This window comes from Muscardinus avellanarius, assembly GCF_963383645.1.
Source record: "Muscardinus avellanarius genome assembly, chromosome: 15".
NCBI classification, from domain to species: domain Eukaryota; kingdom Metazoa; phylum Chordata; class Mammalia; order Rodentia; family Gliridae; genus Muscardinus; species Muscardinus avellanarius.
The window spans coordinates 59,695,880-59,716,521 of record NC_137801.1 but is presented as its reverse complement, the minus strand read 5'-3'; the positions used below and the strand labels follow the sequence as shown (position 1 = coordinate 59,716,521).

Sequence of the window (20,642 nt, the reverse complement as noted above, 5' to 3'; positions counted from 1 at the left end):
CTTTGTAGAATATGTTTAAAAAATAAGCATATAAAATATAACATTTTCTACTTATGGAGGGGAATCTTGCCTGTAACTGTCTAAAAACAGCAGGGTTGTATTATTGCTAGAAACTACCGTCAGCTTAGAATATATTACACTCTGAGAAAGTTTTCCTTAAAATATATTTTACATAAGTCATTGTTATAGTCAGATACTAGAAAATAACAACAGATAGATGAAAGAAAAGTATTAAAAAGACATTATAGAGAATACAATCTACTTGTTTCCTTGTTTATAGGAAAGTCAAGTGTTGTGATCATGCTTTTAGTAAATTAACTAGAATTGTGGTTTTAACACTCTGCTGACCTGGGATTGTGGTGCTGCTGCTAGAGCTACTGTCATCCACGGGCCCAAAGAAATCAAGGTTCAGAAGAGTGGAACCTCCACTAGCTTGAAATTCAGTGACCGTGTTGGTAGGCAGCCACACAGAAGGTAAGCCAAGGGAGGAGGGGTTATGTGTAAAAAGGGGTAAGACACACACTTGAACATGCAGGTTATAATTAGTAGTCATTACATATTTTAAAAATTAACATTAAAACAATGTGTACAGTATTAGTTTTTCATTACTAAGGACATTTCTAAAGTAACAATTTAATTCAATGTACATTTTCTCATGTACAATGTAAAAAAGGTAACACTTAATAAGGTTTTAGTTAGGAGTTCAGTTCTTTGAGTCAAAACTGGAAGCCATACCAAGAAGACCGAGGGAAAGCGTACCCGTTAAAGGGAAACAATACTTTAATCACAACCCAATATTAAGTTGCTGTACATGCCCACATCAATCTTTCATGTTAGAAATGCTGGCTTGAAATTAATGATATTTTTTAAAAATGGAAAGTTGTCAGTTTCAGGACATGTACCAATACATCAACTTGGTTTAAAATAACATAATAAGAAATGCTGTAACTGCCCTATCCTGAGGTTCAACCTCAGGTTGTACTGTTCCCCTTTAACTTGAAACAGTAATCAGAAACAGTATACATTTTTAAAGAAGTTGCTTGTTAATAAAAGCACGATGATGTGACTGAAGACACCAGACAACAGCAAAAGGTGCATCCAGGCTTTCCTTCAGCACTGTTATCAATTGGATGCTTTCCAGATATCCTAGGACCCCACTATAAGGCAAAGCTGATAGTGTTGTAGACATGACAGCTGCCAATGGGATGATGATGGGTATTCTAGACAATGGCTCAAACAACTTAAGCACAATGAGTAGGAGCAATATATCTCGGGGTCCACTGAAAACATGGGGTGTGAATACTAGGAACTAGCATTGTATGCTATTTTAAAGACCCCACTTTACTAGAATAAGTGACTCCTTTTTCAGAATTTTCCTCACATAAGCAAAACTAATGATCTCTGCAACTGCCTATTGGCATTTGGAGATAAGCTTTAGAAAAGGATCATGAAAATCATTCATTTCCATTTGCATAAGTGCTCTACAAAATATTAAGTCTGAAAACTACTTTGAGTCAATAAATAGGGATCTATTTGCATGTTGTTTTTGGTTAAATAATTGTGCTTTGAAGCAGCCTCTAGCCATAAGACTCTGCATCCAAGAAAGTTCCATAAATTAAAACTACAGAAAAAAATTTCAAACCAGTACTAGCTAAAATGTCATTTAAACTATCTAGGTATTTGTAAAAAATAAAGCTTATTTTTGACTTAAGATAATGAAACTAAAATATTACCTTGCTACTACTATCTATATTTGGACCTTAATACTAGTGATAATAGTAACAGCTGGTTCCTTGAGCAATTACTATTCAGAAAGAAAGCCTGAATTTCCAAAGATAAGAATAAGTTACGTTCAAACAAAAAAAAGAAATCAGCAGAGAGAAGTTTGTCTGAACTCTGAAGCTTTCTTAACTCTAGCTCTGGTGCTAGAGGCTCTACGGAGAGACGTACCATCTAAAGGGTTAGTAAGGCCACTGCTACTCCAGTCAAACTGGACGGGTGGTAGAGACTCCTAGAGTTGGAAACCAAAAAATCAAAATTAATCAGTACAGGTTGTAGCAACATAAAGAATCCTTAATAGACAAAACAAAAAAACGATTATAGCAAGACCATTAGGCAACAAAGTACCTAAAGACAGATATGGAATAATTTACAATTTCAGAAGGTTACCTGCAAATAATGAACAAAAACTGAAATTGTAATTTTTTCCCCCCGGGTCTGGGGATGGAACCCAGGGGCATTTGACCTCCGAGCTACACCCTCTACCCTATTTTTTATTCTCTATTTTGAAACAGGGTCTCATTAAATTGCGGAGGGTCTCACTAAGTAGCTGAAGCTGTCCACGAACCGCGATCCTCTGGTTTCAGCCTCCCGAATGCTGGGATTATAAGCGTGCGCCACCATGCCCGGTGAAATTGCAAAATTTACAAACAGCATGGCTTATTAACATTTAAAAAGTTGTATCTGAAGTGGAATTATCTTTATATTTTCAGCAAATTTATGGACTAATTCTACAGAGTCAAGATTTCAATCTATTTTCAAGTTATGATTTAAACTATTAGCTGGATTACAAGAAAAATACTTAAAACTTCACTATGTTCACTAAAGAGTGATTCAATTTATCTTAAATGACTAGCCATTTACGCTTTCTTAAGCGAGAAAATAAAATACAATAGAAAAAGAGATAACATACTGAAAGTGAGATCTGGGTTGTTTAAGACCAAGTAACCACTAGTTTTATGACCTTGAATAATTCAATAACTTTGTTTGTATCCCTATATACAAAATAAGAAGGTTCAAAGTCTAAAATTACTATTTCATTACAATTTTCTAAGTTTCTTTTTTTTGGGCATGGGAGTGGCATACAGGGGATTGAACTCAGAGGCATTCTTCCTCTGAGCTAGACCCCCAGCCATTTTCATTTTTTATTTTGAAACAGGGTCTCACTAAGTTGCTGATGCTGCCCTTGAAACTGCAATCCTCCTGTTCAGCCTCCTAAGCGCAATTTTTTAAATTTCAAAAGAAATTATAGGCAGTCAGGTGTGGTGGCACACGCTTGTAATCCCAGCGTTCGGGAGGCTGAGACCAGATGATTGTGGTTTGTGGACAGCCTCAGCTACTTAGTGAGGCTCTCTGCAACTTTGTGAGACCCAGTTTCAAAATAAAGAATAAAAAATAGGGCAGGGGGTGTAGCTTGGAGGTCAATGCCCCTGGGTTCCATCCCCAGACCCGCAAAAAAAAAGAAAAAGAAAAATTGTGTTTGCATTTCTCTTGTTTTGTAATGTTGTTGACAATACTTTTAGACATAATCTCTATTTTATTAGACCTTTGATGTCAATATGTTGTCTTAATTTTTTTTTTTGTATTGCTTACCACTATGCTTCACTGTAAGGTAGGCACTATTAAAACATTTTTTTCCCCCCCTGGTTAGGTAAAGGCACTATTCGCTGTAGGATAGGACTATAAAGTAGTTATGTGGGGAAGTCTAATCCCATGAATTATAATGCAATTATTTTGGTATACCTGGAATATTGATAGACAAATCAAGAATTTAATCTCCCCAAATCAGGTCTAGCCTGAAAGCTGAGTGAAAAGTAAACCATAGCCGGGTGTGGTGGCGCATGCTTGTAATCCCAGCATTCAGGAGGCTGAGACTGAGGGATTGCGGTTCGTGGACAGCCTCAGCTACTTAGTGAGGTCCTCCGCAATTTAATGGGACCCCGTTTCAAAATATAAAATAAAAAAAAAAAAGGACTGGGGGTGTAGCTCGGAAGCTGAATGCTCCTGGGTTCCACCCCCAAGACCCACAAAAAAACAAAACAAAACAAAAAAACAAAAAAGTATTAACCAAGTAAAAATGCTAAAATTAAGAGCCAGGTATGGTGGCGCACCTTTGTAATCCCAGTACTTGGGAGGCTGAGACAGGAAGATTGCGCAGGTTCGAAGCCAGCCTCAGCTATTAGTGCGGCTCTCAGCAACTTAGTGAGACCCTGTTTCCAAATAAAATAGAAAAATAGGTCTGGGAGTATGGCCCAGAGGTAGAAAGCCCCTGGATTCCATCCCCAGTACCACACACACACACACACACACACACACACACACACACACAAAAGACTAAAATTAAATGATGCCAGGGATAAAAGGTAGTTGAGGAGAGTAGGAGAGGGGAAAATGACGCTGACTCTGAGTTCTTTGTGATGACCAAAGAGTTCTGCGTGTTAGCTGCAGCAATGTTTACCTGAATCTACCTATGTTTAAAGTGGTATAGAACTATATAAACTATATGTAGAACAGATACTATACCAATGTCATATTTGTTTTTTATTTAATTAATTAATTATTTTTTGTGGCACTGGGGGGTGGAATCCAGGGGCTTTCTATCTCTGGGCTATACTCCCAGACCTATTTTTTGTATTTTATTTGGAAACAGGGTCTCAGTAAGTTGCTGAGAGCCTCCACTAAGTAGCTGAGGCTGGCTTTGAACTCGTGCGATCCTCCTGCTCAGCCTCCCAAGCACTGGGATTACAAGCGTGCACCACCACTCCCGGCTTCTGGTTTTTATATTGTACTATAATTATATAAAATGCAATAGGGGGCACTGGTGACGAGTACATGAGATATCTTTGTATTATCTTTGCAATATCCCATGAGTCTACAATTATTTCACATAAGTTAAAAAATGCTGGTGAAAATCTAGTTTATAACCTACTTGCAAATTTAATAAACATTTAGAAAAGATCTTTTTTAGCTGATCTCAAAACAAACACACAGCTCTAAGCATTCTAGCAGATTAACTAGAAAGATGAATCACAGATCTTTAGTTATACTCAATAATAAATGGACAAATCCTAAGTTTATATAATAACAATTTCTGGACAAAAGGAGCAAGCTCTTACATTAACATTTTCTATTTAAATGATATCAAGTAGCTGGGTGCTTAGAAATATTTCTCAGTAGTTTGCTGGAATTTTAGCTTCTTATCTAGGTGTATGGCATTTTGATGACATAGCCAAAATAGAAGTGCTTACACACAGCTGGGCGTGGTGGCGCATGCTTGTAATCCCCGTGCTTGGGAGGAGGAGACAGGAGGATTGTGCATGTTCGAAGCCAGCCTCGCTGGCTTAAGAGACCTGTTTCCAAATAAAAAAGTATAAAAATAGGTCTGGGAGTGTAGCCCGGAGGTGGAAGGGTTTCCAGGAACCCCAGTACCACCAAAAAAAAAAAAAAAAAAAAAAAAAAAAAGTGCTACACACAAATCAACATTTAGGTAAATGAAGAGGATGAAAACCAATACCTAAGGGAAAAAAATGGCTAAATAATGATATTCACAAGTACGGCAACTCAGAGAAAAAGCATGGGGGTGAAGTATTTTAAAAAAATTTGAAGCAATGTGATATGAATACTGCAGAGACAAAAGTACTACAGAAATGAGGTTAAAAAAAAAACAAGAATGTGGAGAATAGTGATTGCAGATCTGGATTTTAGCCCTAGCTATACCACTAATATATGATTTTGGATAAATCACTTAGCTTTCCTGAATATGTTTTCTTGTTGACAAAAGGAGCATCATACTAGATAACTTTTTCTTCTACCTTTAAAATTCTGATTTACAACTAAAATAATCATATCAAGCAGATTAAGAGAGGAAGCTACAAGAATGGTGATACAGGCCTGTATCCCAGTACTTGAGAAGCTGAGAAAAAAGAATTGCAGGTTCAAGGACAGCCTCTTAGCAAGTAGTAAGCCTCAGAAACCTACTGAGACCCTGTTCCAAAAATAAAAACAATGAACGGGTTGGAAGTATAGCTCAGAGGTAGGATGTCCCTGATGTTGACTAGTTGGATAACTGCTAGTCAAAGAGTTCATTCTACTTTGAATAAAGTAGAGTTTATTTCTTACTGAGAGGGGAACAGTAATAGTACCACAAATAGTGCAAGACCTTGAAATCAGGTGGATAAAGATGAAGAAAAAAAAGGTTATCACTACTGTATTTTTTACACAGAATTATATTTTTAGGTGACTATATTAAAAAAAAATACCATTAGAGCTGGGTGTGGTGGCGCACACCTGTAATCCCAGTACTTGGGAGGCTGACACAGGAGGACTGCAGGTTTGCAGCCAGCCTCTGCAACTAGTGAGGCTCTCTGCAACTTAGTGAGCCCCTGTTTCAAAATAAAAAATATGGCTAGGGGTAAAGCTCGGAGGTAAATGCCCCTGGGCTTTATCCCCAGTTCTCCAGTTCTGCCAAAAAAAGGAAAAAGAAAAAATACCATTAAAAATTACTAATAAGCTTTTAAAGTTTTTTTTTTTTTCTTTTCTTTTTTTTGTGGTACTGGGGTTCCTGGAAACCCTTCTACCTCTGGGCTACACTCCGAGACCTATTTTATATTTTTATTTGGAAATAGGGTCTCTTAAGCCAGCAAGGCCTACTTCGAACTTGTGCAATCCTCCTGTCTCCACCTCCCAAGTGTGGGGATTACAAGCATGCGCCACCACGCCCGGCTTGCTTTTAAGTTTCTCAACAAGAGATGTAAAACAAGAAAAACCACAAAACTCAGTGGGTACCCAAACTGGAATAGAACAGGTTGTTCTAAAAGTATGAAGTCATGATGGAAATTATGCAACTATGCTAAGGTTGAAAGTCACTCTTTAATGATGCTTAAAATAAAAACATAAAAGATGTAGAATATATTTTTTGAAAAAAGAAAAAAAAATGTACTGAACAGGTCTTTCCTGATTTAATTTGCTAAGCTTCTAGCACTACAGCCATATTCTAGCACTCTGGGATATGGGTGTTTCATGTGAAAAATACAACTACTGGGAAAATACAATCAGAAAGTTAAAGATAGCTGGGTGTGGTGGTACATGCTTGTAATCCCTGCACTTGGGAGGTGGACACAGGAGGATCCCACAGGTTTGAAGACAGCCGTGCTGGCTTAAGAGACCCTTTTCCAAATAAAAAAATGTAAAATAGGTCTGGGCGTGTAGCCTAGAGGTAGAAGGGCTTCCAGGAACCCCAGTACCACACACACACACACAAAAAAGATAAATTATAGCCAAAAATAGATAAATTACAATGCATGCCAAAGACCAGTGGTTAAAAAAAATAGTTATATAAATAAGGAGAATCTTTACAATGCATTTTAGATGTATTAACTATTTTAACCTGAATCAGGTATGGAGCCAAGCAAGGATCATATAAATCAATGGGGGAGGGTAGGCATCTTAGCAAAGAATTCTAAATGAACACAAGTGTTCTTTATCCTATGTCACCTGAAATATGCTTTTAATCAAGTCTAAATTAAGTCATAAAGATAATAAACTATAAGGTAATACTATGAAATATATAAGACCAAATCAACTAGGGATAAAAATGATAGGCAACTGCTAACTCTATTAAAATAGGCAAAAGCTTATGAGATTGAACAAGTGGAGGTGGTCAGATGGAGGAGTAAGAGAGGAAGCAGCCAAGCAAAACTAGAAATAAATGTCCCAATAAGAAAACACCACTCAGCCGGGCGTGGTGGCGCAAGATTGTAATCCCAGCATTTGGGAGGCCGAGACAGGAGGATCTTGGTTTGGAGACAGCCCCAGCTACTCAATGAGGCCCTTTGCAATGCAGTGGGGCCCTGTTACAAAATAAATAATAAAAAACAGGGCTGGGGGGCATTAGCTCAGAGGTAGAATGCCCCTGGGTTCCATTCCCAGTTAAACAAACAAAACAAAACAAACTCCATTTTCAGATGAGAATGTTTATAGAGGTAGAGTGAAAATGTGCTATAGAGGAGGTAATTTTAGAATCTGCATAGATTGGGCAGATTATGAGATCAGTTATCAGGGCAACTAAAGGAAGGTAAACTAAGGACAGATCCTAACTACTGAGACATTTTGTCCAACCACCTTATCTGCTGCCTAGGCATCAATGGAGTCAGGAATTGTACACAATGAATTCCTCTGCCACTAATTCTATGCCAGTAATAAGATGGCTTCAAGGTGATATTTAAACCATACCCAAGAATAAAGCACAGTGATACAGAGCAGTAACATTAGAGGTTTCTTGAAACACAGCTGGGATGTTTGAACCTCTGGTTCTGTAGGAGGTATTCCCCTCTCCCTTGCAAAAGGGCAGGGGTCAAGTAAAATTGGGAAATGAATTAGAATTAAATAAGATTATTGAGCCAGGTGTGGTGGCATTCACTTGGAATCCCAGTACAACTGCAGGTTCGTGGCTAGCCTTAGCTACTTAGTAATGCTCTCTGCAACTTAGTGAGACCCTGGTTCAAAATTAAGAATAAAAAATAGGGATTGGAGTGTGGCTCAGAGGTAGAATGCTCCTGGGTTCAATCCTCCTCAGTACTGCCAAAAGAGAAAAAAAAAAAAATTGTATGTGTGTGTGTGTGTGTGTGTGTGTGTGTGTGTGTATGCGCATGTGTGTGGTACTGGGGATTGAACTCAGAGGCATTCTACCTCTGAGCTATACTCTCAAACCTGTTTTATTTCTAAGGTCTCGCTGACCTCAAATCTGTGACCCTCCTGTCTTAGTCTCCCAAGTACCGGGATTATGGGAGTGTGCCAGCACATTGAGCTTCTTCATAATCTTTAATGTATATGTTGTGCATCTCCAAGAGTGATCACGGAAGTATGATAAGAAGTGTTTCCCAAACTTATTTTAGTAGAAACCTTGCTTTACAGACTCAATTGCTGGGGATTGGTGTTTAATGGAACACACAATTTGGGAAAGGCTGTCCAAATGTACATTTGTGTGTTCGACACTATTGAAAATGATATTATTTATTTATTTATTTATTTATTATTTATTTTTTTTTGGTGGTACTGGGGTTCCTGGAAGCCCTTTTATCTCCGGGCTACACTCCCAGACCTGTTTTTACATTCTTATTTGGAAACAGGGTCTCCTAAGCCAGCGCGCGCGGCTAGCTTCGAACCTGCGCGATCCTCCTGTCTCCGCCTCCCAAGCGCGGGGATTACAAGCGTGCGCCACCACGCCCGGCTTGAAAATGATATTTAAACTTAAGATATGACACACATGGGAATCACATGTGGTGGTCCATGCCTGTTATCCCAGTACTTGGAAAGCCAAGACAGGAAGATTGCAGGTTTGAGGCCAGCCTCAGAAATTAGACATTAATTTGGCAAGACTTTGTTTCAAAATAAAAAATAAAAATGGCTAAGGGAATAGCTTGGAGGTACAAGGCCCCTGGGCTCCCTATTAACAAAGTAGGCAGAAAGGACGGAAGGAAGACACAGTTTAGAAACAATAAATTCATTTAACTAACCTTAAAAGCAATTTTTTTTGGTACTAGGAATTGAACCCAGGGGCATTCTACCTCCAACCCACACCCCCAGCTTTTTAAATTTTTTTGTTTTGTTTTTAAACAGAGTTTCGCTAGGTTGTTGAGAGTGTTGATACTTGCTGAGGATGGCCTCGAACCTACTATCCTTCTGTCTCAACTTCCCAAGTACTGGGATTACAGGCATGTGTGACCATGCCTGGACTAAAAACATTTTTTTTAAACCCACCACTGAGTCAAGTTTCTATTTAATAAGGGAAGAATAAGCAAACCAAAATGGCCCATTTTCTCCAGGGTAGAAAGTGAGAGGGAAGATTTTAATATTAAACATACTGGACTGAAATACAATTTGTGCTTCAAAGTACCAAAGAGGTAGGGCATAAGAAAGGTGAGCTTTTGTTACTTTCTAAAGTTTCACAGGCTTTCAGGAAAAACATTCCATAGTCAACTTGAAGAGCTGGTATAAATGTAGTGTTTCCCAGTTTTTGAAAATCCAGCACTTAGTAGATTTGTATCAGTAGTTACGATCAAACAGTGGTCAAACTGCAAGGAACTTTAAAGATAACTGCTTCAAGGTCTTCATTTTGGAGGTTAAGAGATTAAGGCCCGGACTGATGTAGAAACTTACCCATAATCACCCTGTTTTCAAATTGTACCTTTCTGTTTTTTGAAAATTAGAGATAAATTTTTCATTGTACTCTAAGGGATATTAACTATCAAAGTCATGCCCATCATCAAATTAAATTTTAAAGATATGAAACTAAATGTTACATAAGGAGAAAGAACAGTATGTGTAGATGTGTCTATGCATAAACACATCTACCCGCATATGGATATTCTTACCTGGAATTGATCAGATGTACATGTGTTCATTTCTGGTGTCATGGTGGTTGTCTGACCGATGGAAGCGATTTTTTCAGCAGCAGATAGTGGCTTCAGTGGTTCCTTGGTGGGTTCTAACATACCCTGAAAAAGGTTATTAGCCATTAATGGGGGAGATCAACTCATAAACTGTGAGAAAATTGATCTAAACCGGTGTGGTGGCGCATGCTTGTAATCCAAGTACTTGGGAGGCTGAGACAGGAGAATCAGGTTCACAGCCAGCCTCAGTTACTTAGTGAGGCCCTTCACAACTTAGTTGAGACCCTGTTTCAAAATAAAGAAAAAGAAATAGGGCTGGGAGTGTAGTTTTGAGGTAGAATGCCCTTGGGTTCAATCTTCAGAACTGCAAATAAATAAATAAATAAATAAATAAATAAATAAATGTATAAATATATAAATAACAGAAAGTTATAATAAGCAGAAAGAAGAAAAAAGTCATTTGAAAAGAACTATAGATGAAAAGGAATTATTCTTAAAATTTGTTTACAGAAAATCTTATAGCATAATGGGAACTGTTTGTAAAAGGCTTTAATAAACAGCCAGGCGTGGTGGCGCACGCTTGTAATCCTCACACTTGGGGGGGCTGAGACAGGAGGATGATGCAGTTCAAAGCCAGCTTCAGCTGGCTTGAGACCCTGTTTTCAAATAAAATATAAAATAGGTCTGGGAGTGTAGCCCGGAGGTAGAAGGCCCCTGGGTTCCATCCCCAGTACCACCACCACCACCACCACCACCACCACACACACACACACACACACACACACAAAAAAAGCTTTATAATAAGTTTTTGAAACAAAACCTTTTTTTTTTTTTTTTTTTTTTTTTTTTAGTACTGAGGATTGGATTTAGGGGCATTCTACCCCTGAGACATACCCCCAATCCCATTTTTTATTCTTTATTTTGAAACAGAGACTCACTAAGTTTCAGAGGGCCTCACCAAGTAGCTGAGGCTGGCTGCAAACCTGCAATCTTCCTGTCTCAGTCTTCCAAGTACTAGGACTACAAGTTTGCGCCACCACACCTGGTTAAGACCTTGTATTTTAAATCTGTCATTTAAAAAAGCATAGATATTACTGTCACCCAAAAGCCTAAGTGCAACTTAGGATGGGTGTGTGGTAGGAATGTAACAATTTATCATACCCTAGCCCAAGAATCCAACACTTTCATGAGGTTTAAGACTGAAGTTGCAGGGAAAGGTAACTTTGATTTACTTGGTGTTGCTTGGAGACGTGAGAGCTGAATCTGAGACATGCTGTATACTATCATGACGTCTATATCCTTTAGTGTGAATTCAGTGTTTGATCCTGAACTTCACTGAGGCATTGAAGTATTCTAGTCTTGTTTTGTTTATATGATGTTGTAGTTAGAGCCCAGGGCTTCACACATGCTAAGCACATGTTCTACCACTGAACTATGCTTCCACTAAGGCACTGGAATCCTAGAAATTAGTTCCTTGGAATGGCCCAGTGGAGTGGAGACATGGCCATTTCAGAAGAGAAACCATCTTACATAATCTGCTGGCTTTCTTACAAATTTAATACTTTTAGAACTAAGAAAGTAAGACATTTAGGATGGATAGAGAGAGAGAAGGGGAAAAAACCAGCATCAGGAAAACATAAAATGAATAGGTTAATAAAAAGTACACTCTTAACTAAGAAAACAAACGGACAAAATTTAGAACTGCTAAGTTGGTAACATTAAAATCTGTAAATTTCTTTCTTTCCTTTTTTGTTGTGGTCGTAGGGATGGAACCCAGGGGCATTCTACCTCTTAGATATACCCACAGCCTGATTTTTTATTCTTTGTTTTGAAACAGGGTCTCACTAAGTTGTGGAGAGCCTAAGTAGCTGAGACTGGCAGCAAACTGTGATCCTCCCATCTCAGCCTCCCAAATACTAAGATTACAAGCATGGGCCACCACACGCCTGGCCAGAATCTGTATATTTCTAAAAATAGGTTTTCATAAGTACCCTACTTTTGTGCATACATGAATCTCAATATCATGAACAATGCAATGCACTAGTAAAAAAAAAAATAAAGCACAAATTAATGAATAGTAATAGTTCTTGAATAGTACACCTGAAAAGCTTTAATTTAGCAGCCAGAATAATGAAAATTAAGTTCAAGGTCTAACTCAACACTATATTCGTTATATATGCTCTCTAGTGTACTTTTAGCAAGGAGAAAATACATCTGGCAAACCATTATTAGTGTTGGCCAAGTCTTCTATTTTAAACTCTTATCCAGTGGTTCTCAAATAGTGGTCTCCAACCAACAGCTTCTAGGTCGCCTGGGAAGTTGTCAGATGTGCCAATTCTCAAGCACCAAGCCAGATCTCCTGATAAGAATCTCTTGGGGTGGTGGCCAGTCTATGTTTTAAATACATCTATTCTGGTACACAATTAAGTTTGAGAAACAGTGACTTAAAGTGATCATTTTAGGTACTATTCCCACAAATGAGATATAAAATTAATTGATATGTGAAAAGCACCATGGGAAAAATTCAGGTATAATTAAAATTCAATATTAAAATAAGTTTCTAAACTGAAAGACATCACAAACATGAAGGGAAGATACATTTACATTCACTAAATACACTTTAGCACTAAGGCTTATTAAAAAGCCAATTTATTACTAATTAAGGTGATAAGGTAGAAAAAAGTATAACCTTTAAACCCTAACTTTTTTTGTGTGTGTGGTACTGGGGGTGGAACACAGGAGTTTTCCTACCTCCTGGCTATAATCCCAGACCTATTTTTTTATACTTTATTTGGAAACAGATCTCACTAAGTTGCTGAGAGCCTCACTAAGAAGCTGAGGCTGGCTTCGAACCTGTGTGATCCTCCTGTCTAATCCTCCCAAGCCCTGGGATTACAAGCGTGCACCACCATGCCTGGCTTAACTTCTAACAAACTTCAAAGAACTGACTAATATGCTGAGCTACACACATATAGGCATTAAGTACTGAAAGCTCCTACAAATCAAATTCCTAGTTCCTACTCAGATCATGACAATCTAACAGCAACCACTTTTGGAGAACTACTTTTAGAGAAACAAGGAAATCCAAATAATCAAAAAGTTAAAGAAATGATCTGGGTTATATGTACCTACAACAGCAAAGAATGGAGGGATCATCAAGGTGTTTTTTGCTTGTTTATGGTAGTGGGGATTGAACCCAGGGGTGCTCTACCACTGAGCTATATCCCCAGCACTCTTTATTTTTAGTATTTAAATTTGAAAGTTTCGCTAAGTTGCCAAGGGTGACACTGAACTTGTGATCCACTTGCCTCAGCCTCCTAGTACTGGATCACAGGCAGGAACCACCATGTCCCACTGAAGATTTTTTTTTTGTGTGTATGTATGTGGTACTGAGGATGGAACCTAGGGGCATTCTACCTCTGAGCTACACCCCCAACCCTATTTTTTGTTTTTTTTTGGTGGTTCTGGGGGGTGGAACCCAGGGGCTTTCTACCTCCAGGCTATAGTCCCAGACCTATTTTATACTTTATTTGGAAACAGGGTCTTACTAAGTTGCTAAGATCCTCACTTAGTAGCTGAGGCTGGCTTTGAACCTGGGCGATCCTCCCAAGCCCTGGGATTACAAGCGCTGGATTAAAAGAGAGTGCCACCGTGCCCGGCTCCAGCCCTATTTCCCCTCCCTTCCTCCCTTCCTCCCTTCCTCCCTTCCTCCCTTCCTTCCTTCCTTCCTTCCGTGGTACTGGGGTTCCTGGAAGCCCTTCTACCTCTGGGCTACACTTCCAGACCTATTTTACATTTTTTTATTTGGAAACAGGGTCTCCTAAGCCAGAGCGCGGCTGGCTTCGAGCCTGCGCGATCCTCCTGTCTCTGCCTCCCAAGCGCGGGGATGACAAGCGTGCGCCACCACGCAGCATTATTCTTCATTTTAAAACAGGGTCTTGCTAAGTTGTGGAGGGCCTCACTAAATACTTGCTGAGCTATCTTTGAACTATAATCCTCCTGTCTCAGCCTCCCAAATGCTAGGATTACAAGCCTGTGCCACAATGCCTGGCTTGAAGGTGTTTTTAAAGAAACAAATAAGCCTGGTGTGATGGTGCATGCTTGTAACCTCAGTACTTGGGAGGCTGAGACAGGAGGATCAGAGGTTTGCAAACAGTCTCAGTTACCTAGTGAGGCCCTCTACAACTTAGTGAGACCCTGTTTCAAAATAAAGAATAAAAAAAAAGCTGTGCTTGTAATCCCCGCGCTTGGGAGGCGGAGACAAGAGGACTGGGCAGGTTCCCTGCCAGCCTTGCTTCCAAGTAAAAATATAAAAAATAGGTGTCTGGGAGTGTAGCCCGGAGGTAGAAGGGTTTTCAGGAAGCCCAGTACCACTAAAAATAAATAAATAAATAAATAAATAAATAAATAAATAAATAAAATGAATCAGGCTGCGAGGTGTAGCTCAGAGGTAGAATGCCCCTGGGTTTAATCCCTGGTAAAACACACACACACACACACACACACACACACACACACACACACACACACACACAGAAATAGATAACCATTTATAAAGGAGAAGGAACCAATAAAGTTTAAGCACAGAAAATTTCACAAAACAAAGCCCACAGAAACAATACCAATAATTAGTGTTTATTTATGGGAAAAGTTTATAGATTATAAAATGGTCAAGTTCCAAAGCAAATTCACTTTCACACGCACATACGCATGGCAAAATTTAAATTCTATATCAAGGTTCTTATGTTTCTTTCATTCTTAAACATAGTATTTTTCCTTATTTTCAAGTTATTTGTTATGACATATTTTTATTCCCAAACCACAAGCATCAGACTTTAAAATGTGACTGTGTCTTGAGATGAAACAGAATGAAAATGCCTCACTTTTCTGAGGCGACCTGACATATCTGAAAAAATATAATGAAAAAAATAAGAACCAATTATGGGTCCTAGTTCATTGTCATTTACTATAATTTGGTATTTGCAAGATTTTATGTACATCTATTCCCTTAATACTGAACTGCTTAAAATTAATAACTAGATTAAAACAAATAGCTTTGTAGCTTGAGATACTTCAGCTTCCTTTTATTTTTATTTTTGTGGTACTGGGGATTGAACCCAGGGGCATTCTACTTCTGGGCTACAGCCCAAGCCCTATTTTGTTTTTTATTTAAACAGGGTCTAAGTTGCAGATGGCCTCACTAAATTGCTGCAACTGGCCACAAACCTGTGATACTCTTGTCTCAGCCTCTCAAGTACTGGGATTACAAGTGTGCACCACCACACCCATCTCTTCAGTCTTTTTAAAAGTAAGTTTAGATAAGTCTTTTGAAAGTACATTTACAATGTTATAAGTCCTAATATTATAAGATAAAAATAATTTTCAGTTGGGCGTGGTGGTGCACGCTTGTAATCCCAGCATTTGGGAGGCTGAGACAGGAGGATTGTGGTTCAAGGCCAGCCTCAGCTACTTAGTGACGCCCTCTGCAACTCAGTGAGACCCTGTTTCAAAATAAAGAATAAAAAAAATTAGGGCTAGGGATGTAGCTCGGAGGTAGAGTGCCCCTGGGTTCCATCCCCAGTACCACACACAAAAAAATTCAATCTCAAAACAGTATTCCTAATTAATCGTATACAGAAAAATGTCCTGAGACAGAACCTGAAAAGATTTCTGATATCAAGTGTATTAATATATATACGTATGTATGTGTGTGTATATATGTATGTATCAGTAAGATTCTCACACTCAATGTCTCAACATATATTTCTACGTCATGCTATGTGAGATGATAGAACAAATGTGGTAATACCAAATACATGCAGAGACACTTCTGTACTTACCAATCCTGCTGCATACATGGGCACTATAACAGGCTGCTTCTTATTGCCAGTGAAGAGCTATAAATGTATTAGAGAGAAAGAACATATAAAGAATGATCTGTCATACAGTGAAATAGTCTCCAAAATATGTTTACAATACTTTATTACATATATTATGAAATACTTTAATCACCCATATAATGTTACATATATTTTTATCTTGATCATTTTGTAGTTAAGAAAAAATACTAAAATATTCTTTCATTTTATAGTTAAGGGGAAAACCAGGCATAGTAGCTCACATTTGTAATCCCAGCATTTGGGAGGCTGAGACAGGAGGATCATGGTTCATGGACAGCCTCAGATACTTAGTGAGGCCCTTTGCAACTCAGTGAGACCCTGTTTCAAAATAAAGAATAAAAAAATAGGGCTGGGGTTGTAACTCGGAGGTAGAATGACCCTGAGTCCCATCCCAGAACCAATATACATATACATATACGTGTGTGTGTGTGTGTGTGTGTGTATGTATATATATATTTATGGGGAAATATTTTTTCTAAAAATAAATATCAGAGAAACATTTAAAGTTTAAAAGTCAGCATACTTAAAATATCCAACTAATATTTATTTATTTATTTTTTGTGGTACTGGGGATGGAACCCAGGAGGTTTTCTACCTCCAAGCTATACTCCCAGACCTATTTTATACTTTATTTGGAAACAGGGTCTCACTAAGTTGCTGAGAGCCTCACTAAGTATCTGAGGCTGGCTTTGAACCTGGCGATCCTCCTGTCTCAGCCTCCCAAGTGCTGGGATTATAAGTGTGCGCCACCATGCCCAGCTGTATTTATTTTTAAATAAACTAATATTTATGTTCCTGAAGCATTAACTTATCACAGCCTAAACAGAAATATAATAAAATTCAAAATTCTCTGAAAGGATTTTTTGAAGTAATAACTCACAATGTTTCGGGTATCTATTCCCAAGGAGCACAAAAGCTTCTTGTTGCTGTGGGAGCCGCCCCACTGATATCTCAAGCCATGTGCATCGTGGATATCCTGTAGCTCAGTCCACACATCCAGCAGTTCCCTGCAAAGGCCATGATGAAGTCAGCAACAACAGGTTACTCAAGAGCTTTCACTAGTGAATTCTACTTTCAACATGACAATGACGTACTATATTCCAATCAACCTGTGTCTAACATAAGTGTACAACTATTATCTGAATGAAGTCAACACTTATCAGAAAAGTAACTAAGTTAATTTACATGAAATAATATGCCAATAATTCAGTAGAAATTTAGCCTGTGTCTTTATTAGAAAAATATTTTAGCTGGGCGTGGTGGCACATGCTTATTATAGTCCCAGCATCAGGGAAGCTGAGGCAGGTGGATTGCACGCAGTTTGTGGCAGCCTCAGCTACTTGGTGAGGTCCTCTGCAACTCAGTGAGACCCTGCTTCAAAATAAGGAATAAAAAATAGGGCTGGGGGGTAGCTTGGATGTAGAAGGTCCTTGGGTCCCACCCCCAGCACCACACACACAAAAAAAGGAATAAAAAAACCTCTCAAAGATTCTACCATCCTAATATATTTATCCAATATTTGTGTTTCTCCTTGAGTCTTGATACACAAACACAGTTGTATTATACCATGTATTACTTCTGGAGTCTTTTTTAGATTTTAAGCGTTTCCTAATCTACATATGTACAATAAGCCTCTCTGATCTGCAGTTTCACTCTCCTGGTTCCTGTTACCCGTGATCAACCATGTTCTGAAAATATTAAAGGGAAAATTCTAGAAATGAACAATCCAGAAGTTTTACAGTGGGTGCTGTTCTGACTATTCAACTCCTCTCAGCACACAGTACTCCACCATCTCATACATCATCACAGATGAAGGAAAGTGAGCACAGTGCAATAAAATGTTGAAAGATAAATTCACATAACTTTTGTTATATGGTTAAATTGTTATATTGTATTACTATAAGAAATCTATGTCTTATTTATAAACTTATCATACATATGGATATATAGCAGAAAATACTGCATATATAAGGGGTTTAATACTGTCAGAGGTTTCAGGCATCCACTGGGTTTTAGAAAAGTCTCCCATATGGATAAGGGGAAACTACTGTGACTTTATCAATGGCAGCGTAACCTTCTATTAGGTTATAGCACAATCATTCATTTAGCCATACTCCTAACAGTTCTCAGTAAATTTTTTTTTCCTGTGTTACTATTCATAAAGCAACAGCTGTCATCCTGTAATTTATGGTATGTGTTATATGGTTGTACTATTTCCTTAGAATGAATTATTTGGAGAGAGACAACTGGATCCAAGAGTACAAACTATATGTATAAATTACACATAAAAATACATATCTAGCCGGGCGTGGTGGCACACGCCTGTAATCCCAACATTTGGGAGGCTGAGACAGGACTGGGTTTGCAGACAGCCTCAGCTACTTAGTGAGGCCCTCTGCAATTCAGTGAGATCCAGTTCAAAATAAAGAATAAAAAATAGGGCAGGGGGGTGTTGCTCGAAGGCCGAATGCCCCTGGGTTCATCCCCAGACCCACAAAAAACAAAAACAAAAACAAAAAATATATCTAAACCGGGCGTGGTGGCACATGCTTGTAATCTCAGCATTTGGGAGGCTGAGACAGGAGGATTGCCGGTTCATGACAAGCCCCAGCTACTTAGTGAGGCCTTCTGCAATTTAGTGAGACCTTGTTTCAAAATAATGAATAAAAAATAGGCCTTCTGCAATTTAGTGAGACCTTGTTTCAAAATAATGAATAAAAAATAGGGCTGGAAGTGTAGCTTGGGGATAGAATGCCCCTGGGTTCCATCCCCAGCAACACACACACACACACACACACACACACACACACACCCCTAAATAGTTTTAAGATAGGAGAATATAAAACTTGTTTTTGTTCCATTATTTTCTCAGAAATCACCCCAAAATAAAAATCAAGGAACAAAACACAACCTCAATGAAATCAAGAGATACTTAGAGCCCTGTACCACAAATACTAAAGTCACAAGAGGGATAGAGGAATAGTCACTGACTAGCTAAGTGGAAGGAAATCTGCCAAGGGAGAGTGCTTCTTGAACAGCTTAGGAATAAAAATAACTTTGAAATTAGAATGAGGAAATCAATCTAGACTCTCCCAACATCTAATAATTAATAAGAGTTCCTGAAAACAGAGACAATAGAAGAAAGGTAACTGTCAGCCTGGCGTGGTGGTGCATGCTTGTAATCCCAGCATTTGGGAGGCTGAGACCGGAGGATTGCGGTTTGTGGACAACCTCAGCTACTAAGTGAGGCCCTCCACAACTCAGTGAGACCCTGTTTCAAAATAAAGATTTAAAAAATGGGCAGGGGGTGTAGCTTGGAGGTCGAATACCTCTGGGTTCCATTCCCAGACCCGCAAAAAAAAAAAAAAAAAAAAAATATATATATATATATATATATATATAAAGAAAGTAAGTAACTGTCAAGATAATGGCATAGCTGGGTGTGGAGGTGCACACCTGGAATCTCAATACATGGGAGGCTGACAGGAAGGTCACAAATTTGAGGCCAGCCTCAACTATTTGGTGAGACCCTGTTTTAAAATAAAAAATAAAAAGTCCTATACTAAAGAACAGAAGCCTCTACATTGATTGGTTCTCTACCTAGTAATCATTCCAATAAATGAAAAAGGCTCATATCAAGATACTTTGTTGTGAAATTTCAGAATACCAGTAAAGATCTTAAACTGTAAGTTTAATGTGAAAGAATAAAAACAATTTGTCTCCTATGTAATTTTCTCCTCAGGAGACTAGTAGAAAACATGCTCCACCAAAATGGGTTCTGAGTGAAGGGAAGTCTCAAGGCAGCACGTATGTAAGAGGTAAGAGGCCTAGACCGAAATCATTCCGGATGTGAAAAGAAAACTGGGGGTGGTGGTGGTGGTGGTGGTGTGTGTGTGTGTTTTGGATGTGAGGTGCTGGGGGGAAAAAAAGAAATAAGAAAGAACAGCCAGATAAGTTTGGTCACAAGTAAAATTGTATAAATAGGCTGCTGGAAGGTGAGAAAGACTGTAAATGAAAAAGATAGATAATTTATAACAGGTTGAATATTCCTTATCTGAAAGGCTAGGGACCACAAGTGTTTCAGATTTCAGAAATTTGTACAGACTTTACCAGTTGAACATCCATATTCTGAAATGCTCCAAAATTGGACACCCCCCACCCCCCAAGATGGGCTCTCTGTGCGTTGCTCAGCTGGCCCTATCTGGCTTCAAGCCATTCTCCTCAGCCTCCTATGCAGCTGGGACCAGCGTGCACTGCTGGCACCTGGTCAAATTTGAGCATCATGTCAGTGCTCAAAAAGTTTCATATTTTAGAACTTTTAGAGTTGAATTTTCAAATTATGCATGCTCAAAATCTAGAAAAAAGGTATGTAAAAGGAACAGGCTTAGCAGCGAACAAAATTTATGATTTTATTAATGAAAACACCAAATAAGAAAACTGACCAAACACTGTGATGTGAGTATTGGAAAGACGAAAGCAGATTATTCATCATAGTAGGAAGTCAAAAGATAATACATAACACTGACTGACTGGAATACTGATTTAGAAATATCCAAGTTCAGAAGCAGGTGTT

General features: G+C 38.5%; 1 protein-coding gene across 7 annotated transcripts in view; it reads right to left on the bottom strand.

Moving 5' to 3' along the window:
* The window catches only part of AFTPH (aftiphilin), a gene marked incomplete at its 5' end in the record, with an annotated part of 50,451 nt that overhangs the window by 12,402 nt on the left and 17,407 nt on the right, over nucleotides 1-20,642 (bottom strand). Inside the window, 5 exons of one of the 7 annotated variants that reach the window (XM_080711884.1) lie at nucleotides 349-522; nucleotides 1,951-2,011; nucleotides 10,152-10,274; nucleotides 16,010-16,066; nucleotides 16,950-17,076. In XM_080711884.1, the coding sequence (XP_080568010.1) occupies nucleotides 349-522; nucleotides 1,951-2,011; nucleotides 10,152-10,274; nucleotides 16,010-16,066; nucleotides 16,950-17,076 (542 nt within the window). The remainder of the gene's footprint in view (nucleotides 1-348; nucleotides 523-1,950; nucleotides 2,012-10,151; nucleotides 10,275-16,009; nucleotides 16,067-16,949; nucleotides 17,077-20,642) is intronic. The other 6 variants (XM_080711885.1, XM_080711886.1, XM_080711887.1 and 3 more) reach the window with 6 other exon arrangements.